The sequence below is a fragment of the Grus americana genome, chromosome 29 (genome assembly GCF_028858705.1).
Source record: "Grus americana isolate bGruAme1 chromosome 29, bGruAme1.mat, whole genome shotgun sequence".
Classification (NCBI taxonomy): Eukaryota; Metazoa; Chordata; class Aves; order Gruiformes; family Gruidae; genus Grus; species Grus americana.
Genome location: NC_072880.1, coordinates 1,452,010 through 1,468,670, shown reverse-complemented (window position 1 = coordinate 1,468,670; position 16,661 = coordinate 1,452,010). Strand labels below are relative to the sequence as shown.

Below are 16,661 nucleotides of genomic sequence, written 5' to 3'. Positions count from 1 at the left end.
CCGCTCCGCTGGGATTCGGGATTTCCTCCGCCTCTTCCTCCTCCTCCGCCGCCGCCGCCGCCGCAGCCGCCGCCGCAGCAGCAGCAGCAGCAGCCCCGGGATTTTGGTGCGGGGGGGGGGACGCGCACAAAGGTGCGGCGGCGATGGTGAGTGTGTGTGTTTGGCGGGGGCCGGGGGGGAACCGGGGGGAACCGGGGTGCGGAGCAGCCCCGCTGCAGCGCGGGGAGGAGCGGGGCCGGGGCTGGGCTCGGCGCGTCCCTGCAGGAAGGGCCTGGGAAGCCGGGGACTTTCCTGGGCCGGCAGCCAGGCGGGGAGCGGCTGCTCGGCGAGCCCCGCTCCCGGGGGTGTCCCGCTGCGTGGCAGGGGGAGATGCGGGGCTGCCAGGTCCTCCGTCCCTGTCCGTCCCCCCCCCCAGCCCTGTAGCAGGGGCCGGGGTGTGGGGGGGTGTCCCTGGGCGGGGGGGGGGGTTGCTGAGGATGCACCCGGGGATGGGTCCCGCTCCCAGGCTGGCGGGTTGCTCCCTTTTCACAGGGCTCCGCTGGCCCGGGGGAACCTCCCCGGTGGGCGATGCAGCGGGGCCGGGTCCCCCCAGTTGGACGCAGCCTGGCACCAGTGCCTGTGGCTTTCCCACTCCGCAGCGGGCATGCTTATACTGGAGTTTACTGGCCAAGCTGCCCTGCTGCAGTCAACCACCCCTTGGCCTCCAAGCCTTTTGTGCCCGTCGTGGGTGTAAGCACAGGGCTTTCTCCCTGCCTGCAACCCCCGCGAGCGATGCAGTGACCACAGCACCGTCCTGGGGACAAGGGTGGACATGTACGGTGTGTCCACCCCGGGTCCCTGCCCCGTGCCAGGGCTGGGTGGCTGCTCTGAGGCTGGGAGATGAAAACGGCCGACGCTCCTTGCCAGATCTGCGGGACTCGCGAGGCAGGGTCTGCCCGCTGCGCCCTTCCCTGCCAGCACGCTCACCTGCTCCTGGGAGAGACCCGGCCGGATTCTGATCCGGTTTATCTTGGTCCCGTCCTGGCGCAGCGCCCTGAGCCAACAGGGAGTTCCCTCCGCTCTACACCGGGCGCGAGTTCAGACATCGGCCCTGCTGCTCTGTCTGGGGCGAGAGGCTTTATTTCCTTGGGAGAGGGCGTAGAGTCTCTTCCCCCCCACCCCGCTAGGCCCTTGGTATAATAACCAAGGTGGAGGTTTAAAACTGGAAGAAAAAAAAAAGAATTAAATATTATCTTCGTGGAGCCTCTGGGGATGGCTGTTGCTTAATCACAGCAATTCGGGATTGTGTTGGGACCGAGCTGGGCTCCGAGGCAGCTTGAGTCAGATGCGGTCTCTGCACAGCCGGGCTTCTCCTGTGTATTTGCCCTGTCTTTGTGCTGGGGGGGGGGGGGGGAGCTCAGGATGAGACCAGCTGATTTAATTAGCAGATGACTTTATTGGAGCCGGCGATGGCTCCTCGTCTGGCTGTCGGACCGTGGGGTGGTTGTTTTAGGGTTGCAGGTCGCTGGGTCCCATGGGCAGCCCCTGTCCTGGAGGCACGGGCACGGGGCTGGGGGGCACCGACTGTCCGTCCCCGCGCTCCTTCTGGGCTCCTTTCAGCCATTTCGATGATCAGTTGTGGTTTCTTGTTTTCATCAGCTCGCAGACAATGGGGCCTGAGGGGACCTGGGGGAAGGCAGGGAGCCCATCACCCCGGCTTCAGACATGGCTGAAACAGCCCCATGTCTTTGGTCCCAGTTAATTTTAGATTTTGGGTCTGCTTTCTGAGGGCCGGCGTTACTGGCAGATGCTTTATGGCTTTATTGTCCAGCCAGGATGCTTGGGAGGGAGCTTCGGCGAAAACCACGGGCTTTCGCTGCCCTTCCCTGGCTGCCCCCGTGCCAGGGCCAGCGATGAAGCAGCGAGCGCTCGGACCCGTGGGCACGCGAAGGATTTTTTTCCCTCGTGCCCTCCGAAGGCACGTTTGCCGCCTCGGGCTGAGCACGGCCCCACCTCAAGCGCCGCGGTCGGTGAGTGAACGCTGTCGCCTTGCTCCTTGCCTGGACCCAGACGGATCCTGTCTCTACGCTGCTTTTCCAGGCTCTGAGACACGGATAATGCTGTCTGCCCGCCGCAGCCTGGCAGGATTTAGTAGGGTTAAGTATCAGGCACCCGAGCTGATGAAGCAGATCTAAAAGCGCAGTCGTTTATGCTCTGGGTGTCCCTTTGGGGTAGGAACCGGCCTTTTGGGGTGTCGCTGCAGCGCCTTGGGGACAGAGTTTCCGACGATGCTCTTGGAGAACATGCTGAAATCAAAGTAAGGACCCGAACCACGAGCGCAGACCCCTGCACCTCCTCAGCTTGCCCTGTCCGAGCATCCTGCGGCGCCACTCGGATGCTCGTGACCGCTGGAGCAGCCCGCGACGCTGTTGTTCGCATCTTCCTCTGCCCCAGGGTGACCGTAGGTTTGTCACTTTGTGCCAGCATCCCACCCGGAGTTTGCCACCAGCGTGGCTGGAGGGGTGGTGGGAGCAGGAAGGGACGGGGAGATGTGATTTGGGCAGAGGGAGGGAGATCTGGCAGCTGCAGCACCTCTCCGTGGGGCTGGCAATGTGCCGGGCATCCCGCTGCCATCCCACCTCCGCCTGGACCCGGCATTAGAAACCACGAGGGTGAAACTGCCGCTCATCTTCCCGGGGAGCCCCGAGTGCTCCCCGCGAGCTCGGGCCGAGGCTGACGGAGGATGCGGGGTGTAGGCTGAGCCCCTCTGCTGGGTGCTGAGCCTTGGGAAGGGAGAGATGGAGCAGGGAAGCGGCTGGCGGGCATCTGGGAGCACAGCTGGCTGTAGGGCCGCAGTTAGGATCCCTTGGTGCCGGCACGTTTTGCAATGCAAATAGCTTTCTCTTTGCATCGAGCCCGTTCTCATGCAAATCCCTGGGGTTTTTGTACATTTTTTTTTTTTTTTTTTCTCCCTCTGGTTCTAGATCTCGGTGCCAGTCATTTTTACCTGCGAGGAGGCAGCTAGTGCATCCCCGCCGCCCGCCGTGGCTGCGAACTCCGTCGCTCCCGGACGCGCAGCGGGATTGAAATGCCGGGTGAAAGGCTGGGCTTTGTCGCGTAGTCGCGCAGTGGGACTTCCTCGCCGGAGGAAACTTGGTGGGGATGGAGCGCTCGAGGGACTGGACGTTCCTGTGGATATTGTAACAATCCCGAGTGATCGTAATTAAAGCTGGCAGTTTGGAAGGGATATTAAACCTTCTGCATCCAAGCTGACGCTGAGCAATTTGAGAGCAGAATGAGACCCCATGGGGGAGTTGGATTAAGCCGCTTGGGCTTCCCATGGGCCTTTCCCGCGTCCCTCTGAAGCGCTCGGTTGTGCCAACGGACCAAAGAGCTGGAAGTTTGCGGATTCCTCCAAGCCGCGGCAGCTCCGGGGCTTGGGCTGGACCGATGGCGGGAGCAGGGGGGTGCCGGGGTGGCCGCTTTCCCAGCCCGGTGCTGGGGGGATTCGGCCGTGGAAGGGAGCGGAGCAGCCTCTGGGTTTGAGGGAAGCGCCGTGAGCTCGCCGTGAAGCCTCAGCTCTGCCAGCTGAGAGGAGGTGCGAGGCTGGATACCGCCCGGGGAGGAAGGAAGGAAAATTGGTGGTGTTTGTGCTTCTGGAGGGGGTGTGCAAACCGGGGGAGGGCAGGGAATTGCCTTGGCAGACTCTGCCCAGCTCCTCGGTAAATGATGTGCGGCCGGTGCTTGGGACTTGAATAGATGTGGTGGGGGACCCCCCCAACTCCTGTCTGGGGAGCCCATCTCCCCCCCCCCGCCCCAATCCAAGCAGGAGCACCCGTGGGGGTTTTCCTAGCCACACACCCACCGTCTGCTCTTTGCGGGTCACCCGTGGGCACCCACGTCCCGGTGCCGGCAGCCTCCTCCATCTCCCCAGCATTTGGTGTGTGTATGCAACACGGCCATCGCTCCGTGTGTCGTGTACCCCCCCCCCGCCGCCTCCCGCTTCCTTGGCAGCGTGGGGCTCGGGGGGCCGGTGGCCGATGGGGGAGCGTGGTGGTGGCTGGCCGGGGAAGACGCCTATTGTGCGGAGGCAGCAAGGCGTGTTTGTGTAGCCAAGCAAGCAAATGTGCCGGCCGCTCAGCTCGGCAAACCCGTGTGCCAGCGCCGGGAGGTGCCTCCCGTTCCCAGGCCGGTTTCGGAGGTGTGCCGGCAGCATCCCCACCGTGGGCATCACTGCTCGGGGGTCCCCGGGCCAACCTCGCCGGTGTCGGCGCGGTGAGGGAAGGCAGCCCAAAAATTATGGTGTGAGGCAGGGTGAGGCTTGTGGTAGCCATGTGGCTACGGGCGCCGGTTTGCGGTGTACCTCAGTTGCCCCATCTGTCACGGGCAGAGCTGTGCTTCCAGCCCTCCCGGGCTTATTGGGAGGATAAACAGCGGTGGAATCATGCGTCAGGAATCCAAGACCCCAGGATCCTCCTCGCCTGCTCCGTGACTCAGTTTCCCAGTTGTCGCGATGCTTGTCGGGTCTAGCAGGAAAACACCTGCCCAGATGTGCCTGATGTTTCCTTCTGCTCCTGCTTGGCCCTGGCGGTGGGAAGCCGGCTATTACCGGTGTGCAAAGGGCTGCGTTCACATCCCTCTCGTAACCACGTCAGAGCGTCCTGACTTAACGCTGCTATTTATTTAATTGATCGAGATTCGCAGACGCTGGAAAAAGAGCACCGGTGGCTTCAGTCGCTGAGCTCCGGCGTGGGAGTGAGTGGATGCTCGTCCATCCGCTCCAGTGCAAAGGCAGCCGGATCAATCCCAACCCTCGTGGCCAGGAGAGGAGTTGTTCAACCGCCGGTTTCTCCCTCTGCCCTTTACTCAAAGTGGGTTTTTCTCCAGCAAACGTCATGCCTGGCTCTCGTGAGGTCTCTCGGTGCTGAATAAAGTGAGGAGAGAGCCACGCGGCGTTGGGTTTGTGCTGTCCCGTCCGAGAGGCTCGCTGCATCGCCGGGGATGGGAGGAGAGGATTTCCCTCTTGGGATTTGCCCTGGAGCTGTTTGAAATAAGAAAGCTTTCTCATCTAGAAATCCTTGGATCTATTTTTTTTTTTTTTTTTTGAGCATTTGAATGCAAAAGATAGTTCGTGTTTGAGGTTCACTGACTCAAAGGCAGGAGAGACGGCGGCGGCAGCTTTTCTGACCGCCCCGAAGCCCCAGCTGAGCTCTCTCTGCTTTGAACCCTATGATGTGCTCCAGCATCATCCCGAGAAGCCATCCAGTCTGAACTTGAAGATGTCAAGAGATGGCAAATCCTCTCCTCCCCTGGGGAGTTTGTTCTGATGGTTAATCACCTCGCTATTAAAAATGTGAGTTTTCCTCCTCGTTTGCATGCGTCTGGCTCTCGCTCCCAGCCCTCGGCTGTTGCTCGGCGTCTCCGCGGGCTCGGTAAGGCAAAGCCGCTTCTCCTCCTGGAGACGAGGAATCCATTTCCAGCCTCCTCACCTGAGCACCTTGTGCTGCTGAACCGGCTTTCCCCACTCTGCAGGGCAAACCATCAAAAAAAAAAAAAAAAAAAAAAAAAATCCCTTTTTTCCCTGCTGGAGTGGCCAAGCTGTTCTGCCGGCACCGGAGCAGCCGTGGGACAGGAGGACGGGGAGCTCCCGGCTCCAGCGACCTGTGGGATGGCTGTTTGATTGACAAATTAACCCTGTGAAACTGCTGGGTTGGGGGTTTTGGTACAGGCGAGACGGAGGGTCCTCGTCAGCCAGACCTGAGCCCTGGTCTGGATCTGGACATCACTCGTGGTTCATCCCTGGATGATGCCGGAGGAAACCATCCCGCGCCGCTGCTCTGCCCTGGGAAAGGGCTCCAAAGCCTCTGTCTGTAACCTCTGCCCCGTCGATCTGCCTGTGATCGAAGGGCTGGGCTTGCCGCAGCCCTCTGCAGCCGTTCCCATGGCTGGTTGCTCGCTCCCCTTGGAACTGCGTGCCTTGTTCTGCCTCTGAACGGATCGACCTTCATCTCCTGGCTCTGGCTTTGCCTTTGGGAACCGGAGAGCCCCGGGGTCTCCACGCCACCGGTGCAGCTGTGGGGACCCCTGACTCGAGGGTGGACTTGAAGTGTGGCTGCTGCCCGCTGGATTATGGTGGCCAAGGAGCGTTAAATCCACGGGCTGGTGCCTTGAATGGGAGGTGTGGTGGAAAACCCTGTCTTGATTTCAGCTGATAAATTGGCTTCGCCTCTCCAGGAGTGCCTGGCTCTGGCTGGAGCGGGGAGGTGCGGGAGCGGTGCTCAGCCGGGCTCTGGACCTCAGGGAGGGTTGCATCCGCAGCTGCGGGGTGCCGATGCCGTGGTAGGCGTTTGGCTGTAGTAGTGTCTGTGGGGACATCTAGCCCACCCTCACCTTCACCTTCCTCCCCTGCCCGTTGCTCTTCTCGGGTGCTCGCCAGGCGCCAAGGCCAAGCGAGGAGCTCTCCTGGGGTAGATGCCCCCCCCCGAGGGCACCGGAGTGGGTGACCTGCAGGACAAGGACTTTGGCTGTCGGAGCCCGGTGCAACGCGCTGCGGCTCTCCCGCAAACACGTGGCTGGGTGGCTGCTATGGCACACGCGTGGTCCCCGTCCCCGGGGAGGGGATGCCATGAAGCATCAGGGATGCGGCAGGGATGCCTGGCTCCTGATTTCTTTCTCTCTTGCTTCCCCCAGCTCGATCGCAGACCCCCGGCACGGCCGCCCGTCCCGTGAGCGGCCCCCCATGCGCATCCCCCCTCCGGCGCCCGCCAGCTGGATGCCGTCCCCGCCGGAGGCTCAGGATGCCCCAAGTGCCTCGGTGACCGCCGGGACGGGGGACAGCACCCGCCTGCAGCCGCCTCACCCCGACCTCCCGCACCGCCCCGTCGGTGAGTCCCCCCGGGTCCGGTGAGTCCCCCCAGGTCCATCCCCAGCCCCAGTATCAACCTCCTAATGGCGTTAATGGACCAGACTGGGGACAACAAGCCTGTCCGAGGCCCCCCTGTGCCGATCCGAGGCCCCGGCATTGTTCCCAGCAGAAACCCGATCCCTGCCTGCAAACAAAGCCCAGAAGAGGGGGGCTGGCAGGAGGTTGGGGGGGGGGGGGAGCACAGGGGGGTCCTTTCTCTCCCGGCCCCTTCCCCCATCGCTCGCTGGGGATGCCGGGACGAGCTCCCGGCCCTGTTGCCATCTCCTAGACAACCGGCGTGGGGAGGGGGGCTTTTGTTTCCATAGTGATAAATGTGTGAGCATCCAGCATCTGGGACAAAAGGATCTTCCCCCCCCCCCTCTCCCTTTTTGCCTCCTCGACCCCGTCTCCCCCTCCTTGAGGCCTCGGAAAAGAGGCCAAAAGACATTTGGGGTTTCTTTGGTTGAAATGGCATTTCCGTGGTAACCCGGCACGGACCCACCCCCAAACACAGTTGGCGCGGTCCCTCCCGGCATGCGGTACCGGCTGGGAAAGGGGGGGGGTTCGGGGCTCTGGGGGATGCCAAATGCCCACAGCCCCCCAGCACCCTTAGGGTGAGGGCGGGAGGATTTGGCAGAACCCCTCCGACGGGGTCCAGCATCTTCCAGCACGGGTCAGACCCCGGGTTCCTGCCCGCATCCCCCGAGCCTCTGCCCGAGGTCCCGCTGCCTTGCGGTGCCGGGCTGGGATCTAAGCAAGGCGTTATTCTCCCAACCCAGCAGAGATCCGACACCATAAGTAGGCGCGTAGGTGGGTATCATGTGCGCGTGCGTATATATTTATATACGTCTGGGCCTACAGATGGGAGTTTGGGGTTGGCTAATAACGACGTGGCAGCCGTGAGTCAGCGTGCGGGGTGATGGTATCTGCTCCCAGCCAACCTTGTGATGCTGGACTGGTCCTTGGATGCTGCTGGGGTGGCTCGGACCAGCGGTCCCATCCTTGGAGCCACCGCGGTGGCTGCCAGCACCCTGGGAGCTTCCCGCTTTCCCCGGTCCCAGCAGCCCCGAGCTTTCCCCGGCTCAGGCTGTCGCTTCCAGGGGGAACTGGAGCCGGTGCGAAGCGATGCTCCTCGGCGCAGACCGGGACTCCCGTGCCGATCTCCTGGGTGTGAGATCCCGGCTCCGCGCTGGGAAACGTGTCCAGGCAGAGCCCCGCGCTGCGAGATGGGTCTGAAACGTTGCCTGCGCCCAGTTATTCATTCCCTTTTTTTTTTTTTTTCTTTTTTGGCCCCCACCCTAGGCACTCTCTTGGCAGTTAAAATAACGATCGTGATATTCATTAAAGTGTAAATCACCCGAAACAGAAGCTAATCACGCAGTAATATCAACGAAGGGCCATCCTGGACCCAGCTTGGGCATGGAATAAAATAGAAAATGCCCCAAAGTGACCCAAATTCCCTTTCCCTGCTAAAGTCCCGTCTGCATTTGCCGCTGGGGCTGGAGCTGGGGTGGTGCAGGGATGGTGGATGAGAGGATGCTCACCGGCGGCTGGGACCCCCGGGGGACTGCCGGGATGCTGCCGTGCCGCCCCTGACCCTTCCCCCTTCGCCTCCGCAGGCGGGCGAGCCATTTTCTCCTGAGACGAGCCCAACCAGGTGATCAAAATAGAGTCCCTCAAGGTGACGGTCGACTTCTTGAAGGTGCCCCTGGGCCTGAAGAAGCCCTCTCTGAAGGAGGCCCTGGCCGCCGTCCCGGGGCCAGGGAGAACCAAACCCCTCGGTGTGGAGCGGAACAAGCCCCGGCGCTCCGACACCATGGACAATGAGTCGCAATACTCGGGATATTCCTACAAGTCCGGGCATTCCCGCAGCTCCCGCAAGCACAGGTGAGGGGTCGCTGTGTGCCCGGGGAGGGATCCCTGGTCCCAGTGGGTGCTGCCACCCCGGTGCACCCACTCCACTCCCCTCTTTTGCCTTCCAGGGACCGGCGGGACCGGCATCGCTCAAAAAGCCGGGACGGGAGCCGCGGGGACAAGTCGGTGACCATCCAAGCGCCAGGCGAGCCCTTGTTGGACAACGAATCGACCCGGGGGGATGAGAGGGTGAGTTGGGCGGCGAGAGGGGATGGGGTCGGCATCTCTGCCCGGTCGCGGGGATGCTGCTGAGAGTGGGAGCCGCCGGCGGGGCGTGGGGGCTCCCGGCATGCCTGGTGCTCCCCAGCGGAGCGGTCGAGCCGGTTGGGCTGGCCCTCGGCTGGCGGATGGGCTCCTGCGAGCGCTGCGGCAGCGCCGGCGGGGAGGGCGGGCGGCACGGGTGCAAATGAAAGGGGACCGGCTGCTGAAATGCCCCAGGGAAGCAGCCGGGGTGGGCAGGGGCTGCCCAAGGTGGAAAACACCCTGGGGATCTGCTCCCTGGGGATCCACTCCCTAGGGATTAGCTCCAGCTCCTCGCTCGGCACCTGCGGGTGATGCCGGCTCGACCATGCCAAGGCGGTAATAACCCCAGCCCGGCTCCTGGCAGGATCACCTCGGCGAGTGGGTTGGTGTGGATGAGGCTCCCGTGCTGCAGCCCTCCACCGGCCGCCCCGTCCCCACGGTCCCACGGGGGTCCCTTGGCGTGAGCAACAGCAGGGGCGGCACTGCCGTACCCCCCCCCCCCCCGCCACCCCACGCTGGGTGCCGGCACTCCTCCGGCCTCCGCGGAGCCCGGTCCCTGGCTTTAATCATCTCCCAGCCACCTACGCAGGCGGCTCCGGCTCTTTTCATCTTCCCCCACCAAGTCGTCGGCGCCGGCAGAGGCTGGGGTTTGCAGCAGCCGGGATGCCGGCGGCTGGGTCTGCCCGGTCCAGCTGCGGCCGGAGCGAACCGATGGCAGCGTGGGTTCACCTGGGGACGGGCTGGGATACGGACTGCTCCTCCTGGAACCCTCCTCTGCTTCCCACCCGTCCGGAAAGCCCCAGGCTGTGGCTTTAGTTTGTTGTTTGGAGTGAAATTGCTGGCTTTCCTGCAGAAATTCGGGGAGGGGGGTGGAAATACGAGACAATAAAACCCCAAGTTTCAGGGATGCCGAAGTGCTGTAAAACAGAACGTGACAGTCTGAGTGAGAGGACAGACAGATGGACAGAGCCATGGCTGCACCAGGGCGGTGTCTTCACCGCCTGCGGTGCAACGTGTTCTCCCTCTGCTGAAACCCTGCGTTTTAGCTGGGAAGGAATCAAACGGGGACGGGTCGTTTCTGCACCCCTCTGGCTGGATGAGGGGGGGGATTTTTGGAGGCAACGGGAGACCCGTCCGGTGCTCGGAGCTGCCGGATCACCGGCGATTTTGTCTTGCCCGTCACGGTGCAGGAGGAGGCAGCGCCCGCCCGCGCGGCCGCGGCGGCGAGGGTGTGTTGGGACGGCGGCCGGGCATGTTCCTGCTGGCCCCGGTAATGAGGGGGTTTGCCTGGAAGCAGGATGATTCCCACTTCCAAAGCTGCTCTCGCTCGTGCCGGAGAGGTGGAGCGCGACACGGAGCCACCGCCGAAGGTTTCCTAGAGGGTCCCGGCCAAATCGCTGCGTCCCCCCCCACCCCAGGCTGAGGTTTCCACCGTCTAAATGGGGGTGATGGCGCTGGGCAGCGCGCCGGGCTTTGAGGTTTGGTGGATGCGAGATGCTGGAGTTGGGTTGGGGTGGGGGGGCCCGGCACTGCCGGCAGCCCCCCAGGGCACTCGGGATTGAGGGGGGGTTCACGGAGCCATCCCCCACGTAACCCTCCCATCCGCCTTCCCCAGGATGACAACTGGGGCGAGACCACCACGGTGGTGACGGGGACGTCGGAGCACAGCATCTCGCACGATGACATCACCCGCATCACCAAGGACATGGAGGACAGCGCCCACCTGGACTGCTCCCGGCACCTGGGCGTCTCGCTGGCCGGGGCGCTGGCGCTGCTCGCCTTCCTCACCCCCCTTGCCTTCATGCTCCTGCCCCAGCTGCTGTGGCGGGAGGAGCTGGAGCCTTGCGGGACGCCCTGCGAGGGGCTCTTCATCTCTGTGGCCTTCAAACTCCTCATCCTCCTGCTGGGCAGCTGGGCTCTTTTCTTCCGTCGCCCCAAAGCCTTCTTCCCCCGCGTTTTCGTCTTCCGAGCGTTGCTCATGGTGCTCGTCTTCCTCCTCGTCGTCTCCTACTGGCTTTTTTACGGCGTGCGGATCCTGGACTCGCGGGATCGCAACTATCAGGGGGTGGTGCAGTACGCCGTCTCGCTGGTGGACGCGCTGCTCTTCGTGCATTACCTGGCCGTGGTGCTGCTGGAGCTGCGTCAGCTCCAGCCCCAGTTCACCCTCAAGGCCGTCCGCTCCGCCGACGGAGCCAGCCGCTTCTACAACGTCGGTCACCTCAGGTACGGGGGGTGCCGGGGTGGGTTCCCGGGTTTGCGTGTGCGTACGAGGCGTGCATGACCGCCGGGCGCTCCCGGGCGTTTGCGCGTTCCTGTGCGTGCGTCGACGTATGCGCGCGAACGTACGTGCGCGTGCATCGGTGCGTGTGCGCGCACGCACCCGTGTTCGCGAACGGGTGTGCTCGCGCCGCTGCCCTCCACGCCGCCAGTTGGCCGGAGGAGCTGCGAGCGTGCCCCGCGGCGGGTACGGCCCCGCTGCCCAAGCGGGATGAGACGTCCCCGCAGTGCCACGCGCCGTCGGTCCTTCCCTCCTCGTCCCACCCTGGCTGTGTGTGCCCCTCCGCGCGGTGCTAATCTGTGCCCCCCCCTCCTGTGCCCGGCTGTGTCTCCCTGCAGCATCCAGCGAGCAGCCGTCTGGATCCTGGAGAACTATTACCACGATTTCCCGGTCTACAACCCTGCCCTCCTCAACCTGCCAAAATCCCTCCTGTCCAAGAAAATGTCCGGGTTTAAAGTCTATTCCCTCGGCGAGGGTGAGCTCCTCTTGGCTTCTCCTCTCGTTCTCTCTCCTCCTTCCCTTCCCCATCCCTGTGTTTTCCTCTCCAGTGGCTCCTCTCGCATCCGGAGAGCCCGGAGTGGGATCGCCGCAGCCTGATCGTGGGGCAGGGGGAGCATCGGGCACCCCACAGCCCCCCAACCCCTCTCTAACCTCATCCTTTTCCCTGCAGAAAACACAACGAACAACTCCACGGGTCAGTCCCGGGCTGTCATCGCGGCGGCTGCCCGGAGGCGAGACAACAGCCACAACGAGTATTACTACGAGGAGGCAGAGCACGAGCGCAGGGTGCGGAAACGCCGCGCCAGGTATGGGGCCGGCAGCGGGGACCGGGCTCCGTGCGGCACCGGGTGCCCCATTCTTGTTTGCCCCATGGGGTCCCCGTCCCAGGACCCCTGTGAGGACCTGGGCTGTGCTGGCAGGAGGGAAGGGGAGCTCTTGGGGTCACCTCCAGCCCCCCGAGATGAGGTGTATCCCAAGCCTGGATATTGCACGGCACAGCCAGATCTCCCCCAAAATTGTTGTGGGGGTGGAAGCTGGGTTCCTGCCATCCATAGGTAGGCAGGTGGCGAGTGGCTCCCCCCGGCCCCAGGGGATCTCCTGCCCGTGGCGGACTCTGCCCCACTGCAGCCACGTCCATGGCTTTCCTCCCGGCAGGCTGGTGGTGGCGGTGGAAGAAGCCTTCACCCACATCAAGCGGCTGCAGGAGGAAGACCAGAAGAACCCACGGGAGATCATGGATCCGCGGGAGGCGGCTCAGGCCATCTTTGCCTCCATGGCCCGGGCCATGCAGAAGTACCTGCGTACCACCAAGCAGCAACCCTACCACACCATGGAGAGCATCCTGCAGCACCTCGAGTTCTGCATCACCCATGACATGACGCCCAAGGTGCGCAGGGGGCACGGCGAGGTGGGATGGGTCCTCAGGTTTGCCAGAGGGTGAGGACTTGGGTGGGGTTTTTGTCCCCCCACCGTGTGAGAGCGTCGCCCTGGGAGGACAAGGGGTTGGGGGATAGAGCCAGAAACGCGGGTGTAAGCCCAAGGGAGCAACGCGCAGCGATGGGAACCAGCTGCGTGGGGATGTTTTTCCTGCAGGACCTGCCGAGCAGCTTGAGGCTGCAAAAAAAACCCCAAAAAACCAAACCAGGCTGAGCCATAGGAAGGTGACGTGACGTTCACGTGTCCTTTCCCTCCTCCAAGGCGTTCCTTGAGCGGTACCTGACGGCCGGACCCACCATCCAGTACCACAAGGACCGCTGGCTGGCCAAGCAGTGGACGCTAGTCAGCGAGGAGCCGGTGACGAACGGCCTGAAAGATGGGGTGGTCTTCGTGCTGAAGCGCCAGGACTTCAGCCTCGTGGTGAGCACCAAGAAGATCCCTTTCTTCAAGCTCTCGGAGGAGTTTGTGGACCCCAAGTCGCACAAGTTCGTCATGAGGCTGCAGTCGGAGACCTCTGTGTGAGCTGAAGAGGGATGGAGAGGGGCTGGGGTGGGGGGGACACACCCTCTCCAGACCCCTCCGTCTCATCCTCCCCGTCTCCGCCGGGGCTCAGGGAGGCCACGGCTCGAGGGCAGAACTGCGGCGGGTACCGGGAAGCAGCACCCATGCCCAGCTCCATCACCTACCTGTGACCACTCGCCCTCCGCCTTGGCTTGGCCCTCGTTGGGGTGGGCTGAGCCCCTTCCTCCTCCTCCTCATCCTCCTCCTCCTCCTCGAAACCCAGGTCCTTGTAGCATCCTCCCAGAAGGAGCAGCCGGCAGAGGACAGTGGCACGGCCAGGAAGGAGACGGCGTTTTGGTGCCATAACTCAAGGGCTAACTCTACATGTTCTTCACCAGCGTCTTCAAGCACCATCAGGTCCCAAGGACCTTCTGCGCTCACCCGTTTTCTACCTGGCAACTGTCCTGGCTCTGACCTTAAACCACCGCCTGGCATCTGGGGCTGGTTTTTAATTCTAGAGATTTTTTTATTATTCTTTTTTTTGGGAGTATCTTGCAAACACCTCCGCGATCCGTGGCTGCTATGAAAACCTCCCCCGGCATCCGAGACACCAGAGCAGTGATGCTCCTGGCTGTAGGAACGTCCTCCTCGCCTCTCTGCTGATGGTTTCTGTGCTCAGCTCTTAACAAAAGCAAGTGAAAATCTGGTTTTTAAGAGAAGCAGAAGGTGGTTTTATTTGTAAAGTGGTTTCCCTGTACCTGAGGCAACCCATGTCCCTGGTCCCAGCAGCGTCCTTGTGGGGCTTCCCCACGCCGGTTGGAGCTGCAGCCGTGGGTTGCAGGCAGAGCAGCTTAAAATGTCTCTCGGGGTCTAATCCTGGACCTGGAGCCAGCGTGGTGAATGAAACGAGAGGTTCCTGGCGAGGATGATGAGGGCTCGTGGCTCAGTGAGGTCCTTAATTAATGTCCCGTGGTGGGAGGTGGCCCGTGGTGGTCCCACGAGCAGGGGCTGCCTCGCCATCAGGGACGCAAAAGCTTTTTGCCTTCCCTTGGTTTTGTTAAGGTCAAAAATACCTCATGGATTTATTTTAATTACCTTCCCCCCCCCCCCCCGCTCTGGATCCCGTTGTCTGGCCATGCTGTGCCGGGTCGGGGGTCTCGTGGGGTCCTGGGGTGGGGGGGGGCTGTGGTTGGGCAGGGTGGGGTTGGTTTGGTTGTGGGAGCTGCCAAATTTCATCCCGGGGAGGCGTGCGGTTGGATTTGATTTTGATTTATTTTGTCCTAAGCACTAAAAGGGTTTGAGTTTGGGGGCGGGGGGGGGGGGCAACGATACCGCTTGGGCCATGGCCACGTGCGCCACCCCAGAGGGGCTGGGGGCTTCCCCAGTAGGTACCAGTAACAAAATGAAGATGCTGGAGGGGTCCCGCGGGGTCCGTCCCCAGCTGGGTACCGCGCTGCTCGGGTCTGGCTTTCCCGATTTCCAGGAAATCTCCATTTTTTCGGGAGTTTCTAACCCCTACCTGGGCTCCCCTCGTCTTCCAGCCTCTTGAGGCTGAAGGACCCGGATTTCACCCCTCCCGAACCCCCCCCCCCCCGCTCCATCAGTGCTGCTGTCACTGGGAGCCCGTTTTGGGGTGTTTTACTGCAAAAAAGACTTCAGTGAGTGCGAGCGGATGGGTCGGCCAGGGAGGGGGAAGTTTAAGAAGAATAAACCCTTTTTTGTTCCATTTTTTGTTTCTTCCCCCCCCCCCCCCCCCCCCGAGCCGAGACCTTGTGCATGCGTGTAGAAAATTGTAAAATGTAAAATTGTTTTTTAATATATAAAAAGCTTGTTTTTACAGTTTGCAGTGGATCGAAGCATTACGGCAGTGGTAGGAAGTTTTGTTGGTCGTTCGTTGTTTTTTTTTTTTCATAGAGGAACTAAAATTGTACAAATTATTTTTTTTTTTTTATAAAATAAACCCATTTTGACTTTTTTTTTTTTTTTTTTTTTTGCCCCCTTCGCATCTTCCCGCACCCGGTGTTTTGGGATGCGGCGATAGTTTTAGGTCCCAGCTCTGCTCCTGCCTGATCTAGGCAGCTCAGGAAAGATGCTGCAGTGGCAGGATGCGGCCTCAAGGGAGCACTCGCAGAGAAACCTGTCCTGCCCTTGGAGGATGCTCCGTGCTTGACAAGGGCTTGCGGCTGGTGGGAACCAAGAGTTTGGGGTTTGAGGGGCCAAGGGCTTGGGGTTTAGGGGTCCAAGATTTTGGAGTCTTAGAGGACCAAGGGTTTGTGGGGCCAAGGATTTGAGGTTTAGAGGTCCGAGGGTTTGCAGTTTGTGGGGCCAAGGGGTTGGGGTCTCTGGAGCCAAGGGGTTGGGGTCTCTGGAGCCAAGGGGTTGGGGTTTATAGAGCGAAGGGTTTGGAATTTAGGGGGGCCAAGGGTTGGGGTGAGCAAGGATTTGAGGTTGATGAGGGTGAAAGGCTTGAGATGAGCGGGGGGGGAGCAGGGGCTGCTCTGCCAGCCCTCCGTGCAGACTGGAGAAACACCCAAACCCCCCCGCCCCGGCGGTGGGGGGCAAGTCCCAACCCCTTTTGCTGGGGGAGTGAGACCCCGGCACGCACAGCTCCCCGGGGGGGCTGCAGAGCTGCTCCCAGCCTGCACAGCTTCCGCCTGCTCCCCGCGCTGCTGCCTGCGGTCACCTCATTGCAACAGCCGAGGCGGCGGATGTGCTGGCACCTGCACCCCACACCCCCCACACCCCCCCCCCAGCCCTCCCAGGGCCCCCACACCCCGGTTTGCAGGTGGCCCCCCATGCAGTAACAGCAGCGCTGATTCACCGAGACCTGGCGTTGATATTTCCTTTGGTTTTTGCACCTTTTCTCCCCCCATCTCAGCCCTGAGCCCCCACCCCACCCCCGTGTCCCCTCCACCCGCTGTTCCCTACTTCAAACACCTTGCACGAGAGTGTTTGCCGTGGGTGGGGGGAGCAGAGCAAGGGGAAACTGAGGCAGGTCAGTGCAACCGCAGCACTGTCCCCAGCCGAGGGGACAAGAGCTGGCAACCTGGCACGGAGGGAATCGGGGGGGGGGGGGGGGGGGCTGGCCCCCCTGCCAAGCTGTGCTGGGGCTCAGGCCCCCCCCCCTCCAGGCTCCTCATTTCCCTGGGTGACGTTCTTGCTTCTCCCGGGGCGTGTTACCCACAGGGTGAAGCACCCTGGGATGTTTATTTCCAGCCTTTGCCCCACCTTTGCTTGTGATGAGTTCAAGTCATCTGATGAGCTGCTGGCCCCCGTGGGTTGAGTGGAAAGGGGGGGGGGGGGTATTTCAGTCCTGGTTGTTTTTTCCTCTCTGTGGGTGATAGCAGCGTAAAACGCTCCTTCCCCCAGCCGCCTCGGTGCGGGCTGCCCACCAGCTGCCTCTGC

General features: G+C 62.3%; 1 protein-coding gene across 3 annotated transcripts; it reads left to right on the top strand.

Moving 5' to 3' along the window:
• VANGL2 (VANGL planar cell polarity protein 2) lies at positions 1-13,975 on the top strand. 3 transcript variants are annotated; one of them, XM_054806669.1, is made up of 9 exons: positions 1-146; positions 6,670-6,863; positions 8,503-8,770; positions 8,866-8,986; positions 10,656-11,263; positions 11,657-11,793; positions 11,989-12,124; positions 12,474-12,705; positions 13,017-13,975. In XM_054806669.1, the coding sequence occupies exons 3-9, from the start codon at positions 8,700-8,702 to the stop codon at positions 13,275-13,277; spliced, it is 1,566 nt and encodes a 521-aa protein (XP_054662644.1). In that variant the 5' UTR covers positions 1-146; positions 6,670-6,863; positions 8,503-8,699; the 3' UTR covers positions 13,278-13,975. The 3 variants fall into 3 exon arrangements, with proteins under 3 accessions (XP_054662644.1, XP_054662646.1, XP_054662645.1); XM_054806671.1 differs by lacking the exon at positions 1-146 and adding an exon at positions 6,063-6,157; XM_054806670.1 differs by lacking the exon at positions 1-146 and adding an exon at positions 6,115-6,242.
• The last annotated feature ends 2,686 nt before the right edge of the window (positions 13,976-16,661 follow it).

Coding starts and splice junctions, on each gene's coding strand:
- VANGL2 (XM_054806669.1), top strand. CDS start 8,700: ATGGACAATGAGTCGCAATACTCGGGATATTCCTACAAGTCCGGGCAT. Junction 11,264..11,656: donor TACAACGTCGGTCACCTCAG/GTACGGGGGGTG, acceptor GTCTCCCTGCAG/CATCCAGCGAGCAGCCGTCT. Junction 11,794..11,988: donor AGTCTATTCCCTCGGCGAGG/GTGAGCTCCTCT, acceptor TTTTCCCTGCAG/AAAACACAACGAACAACTCC.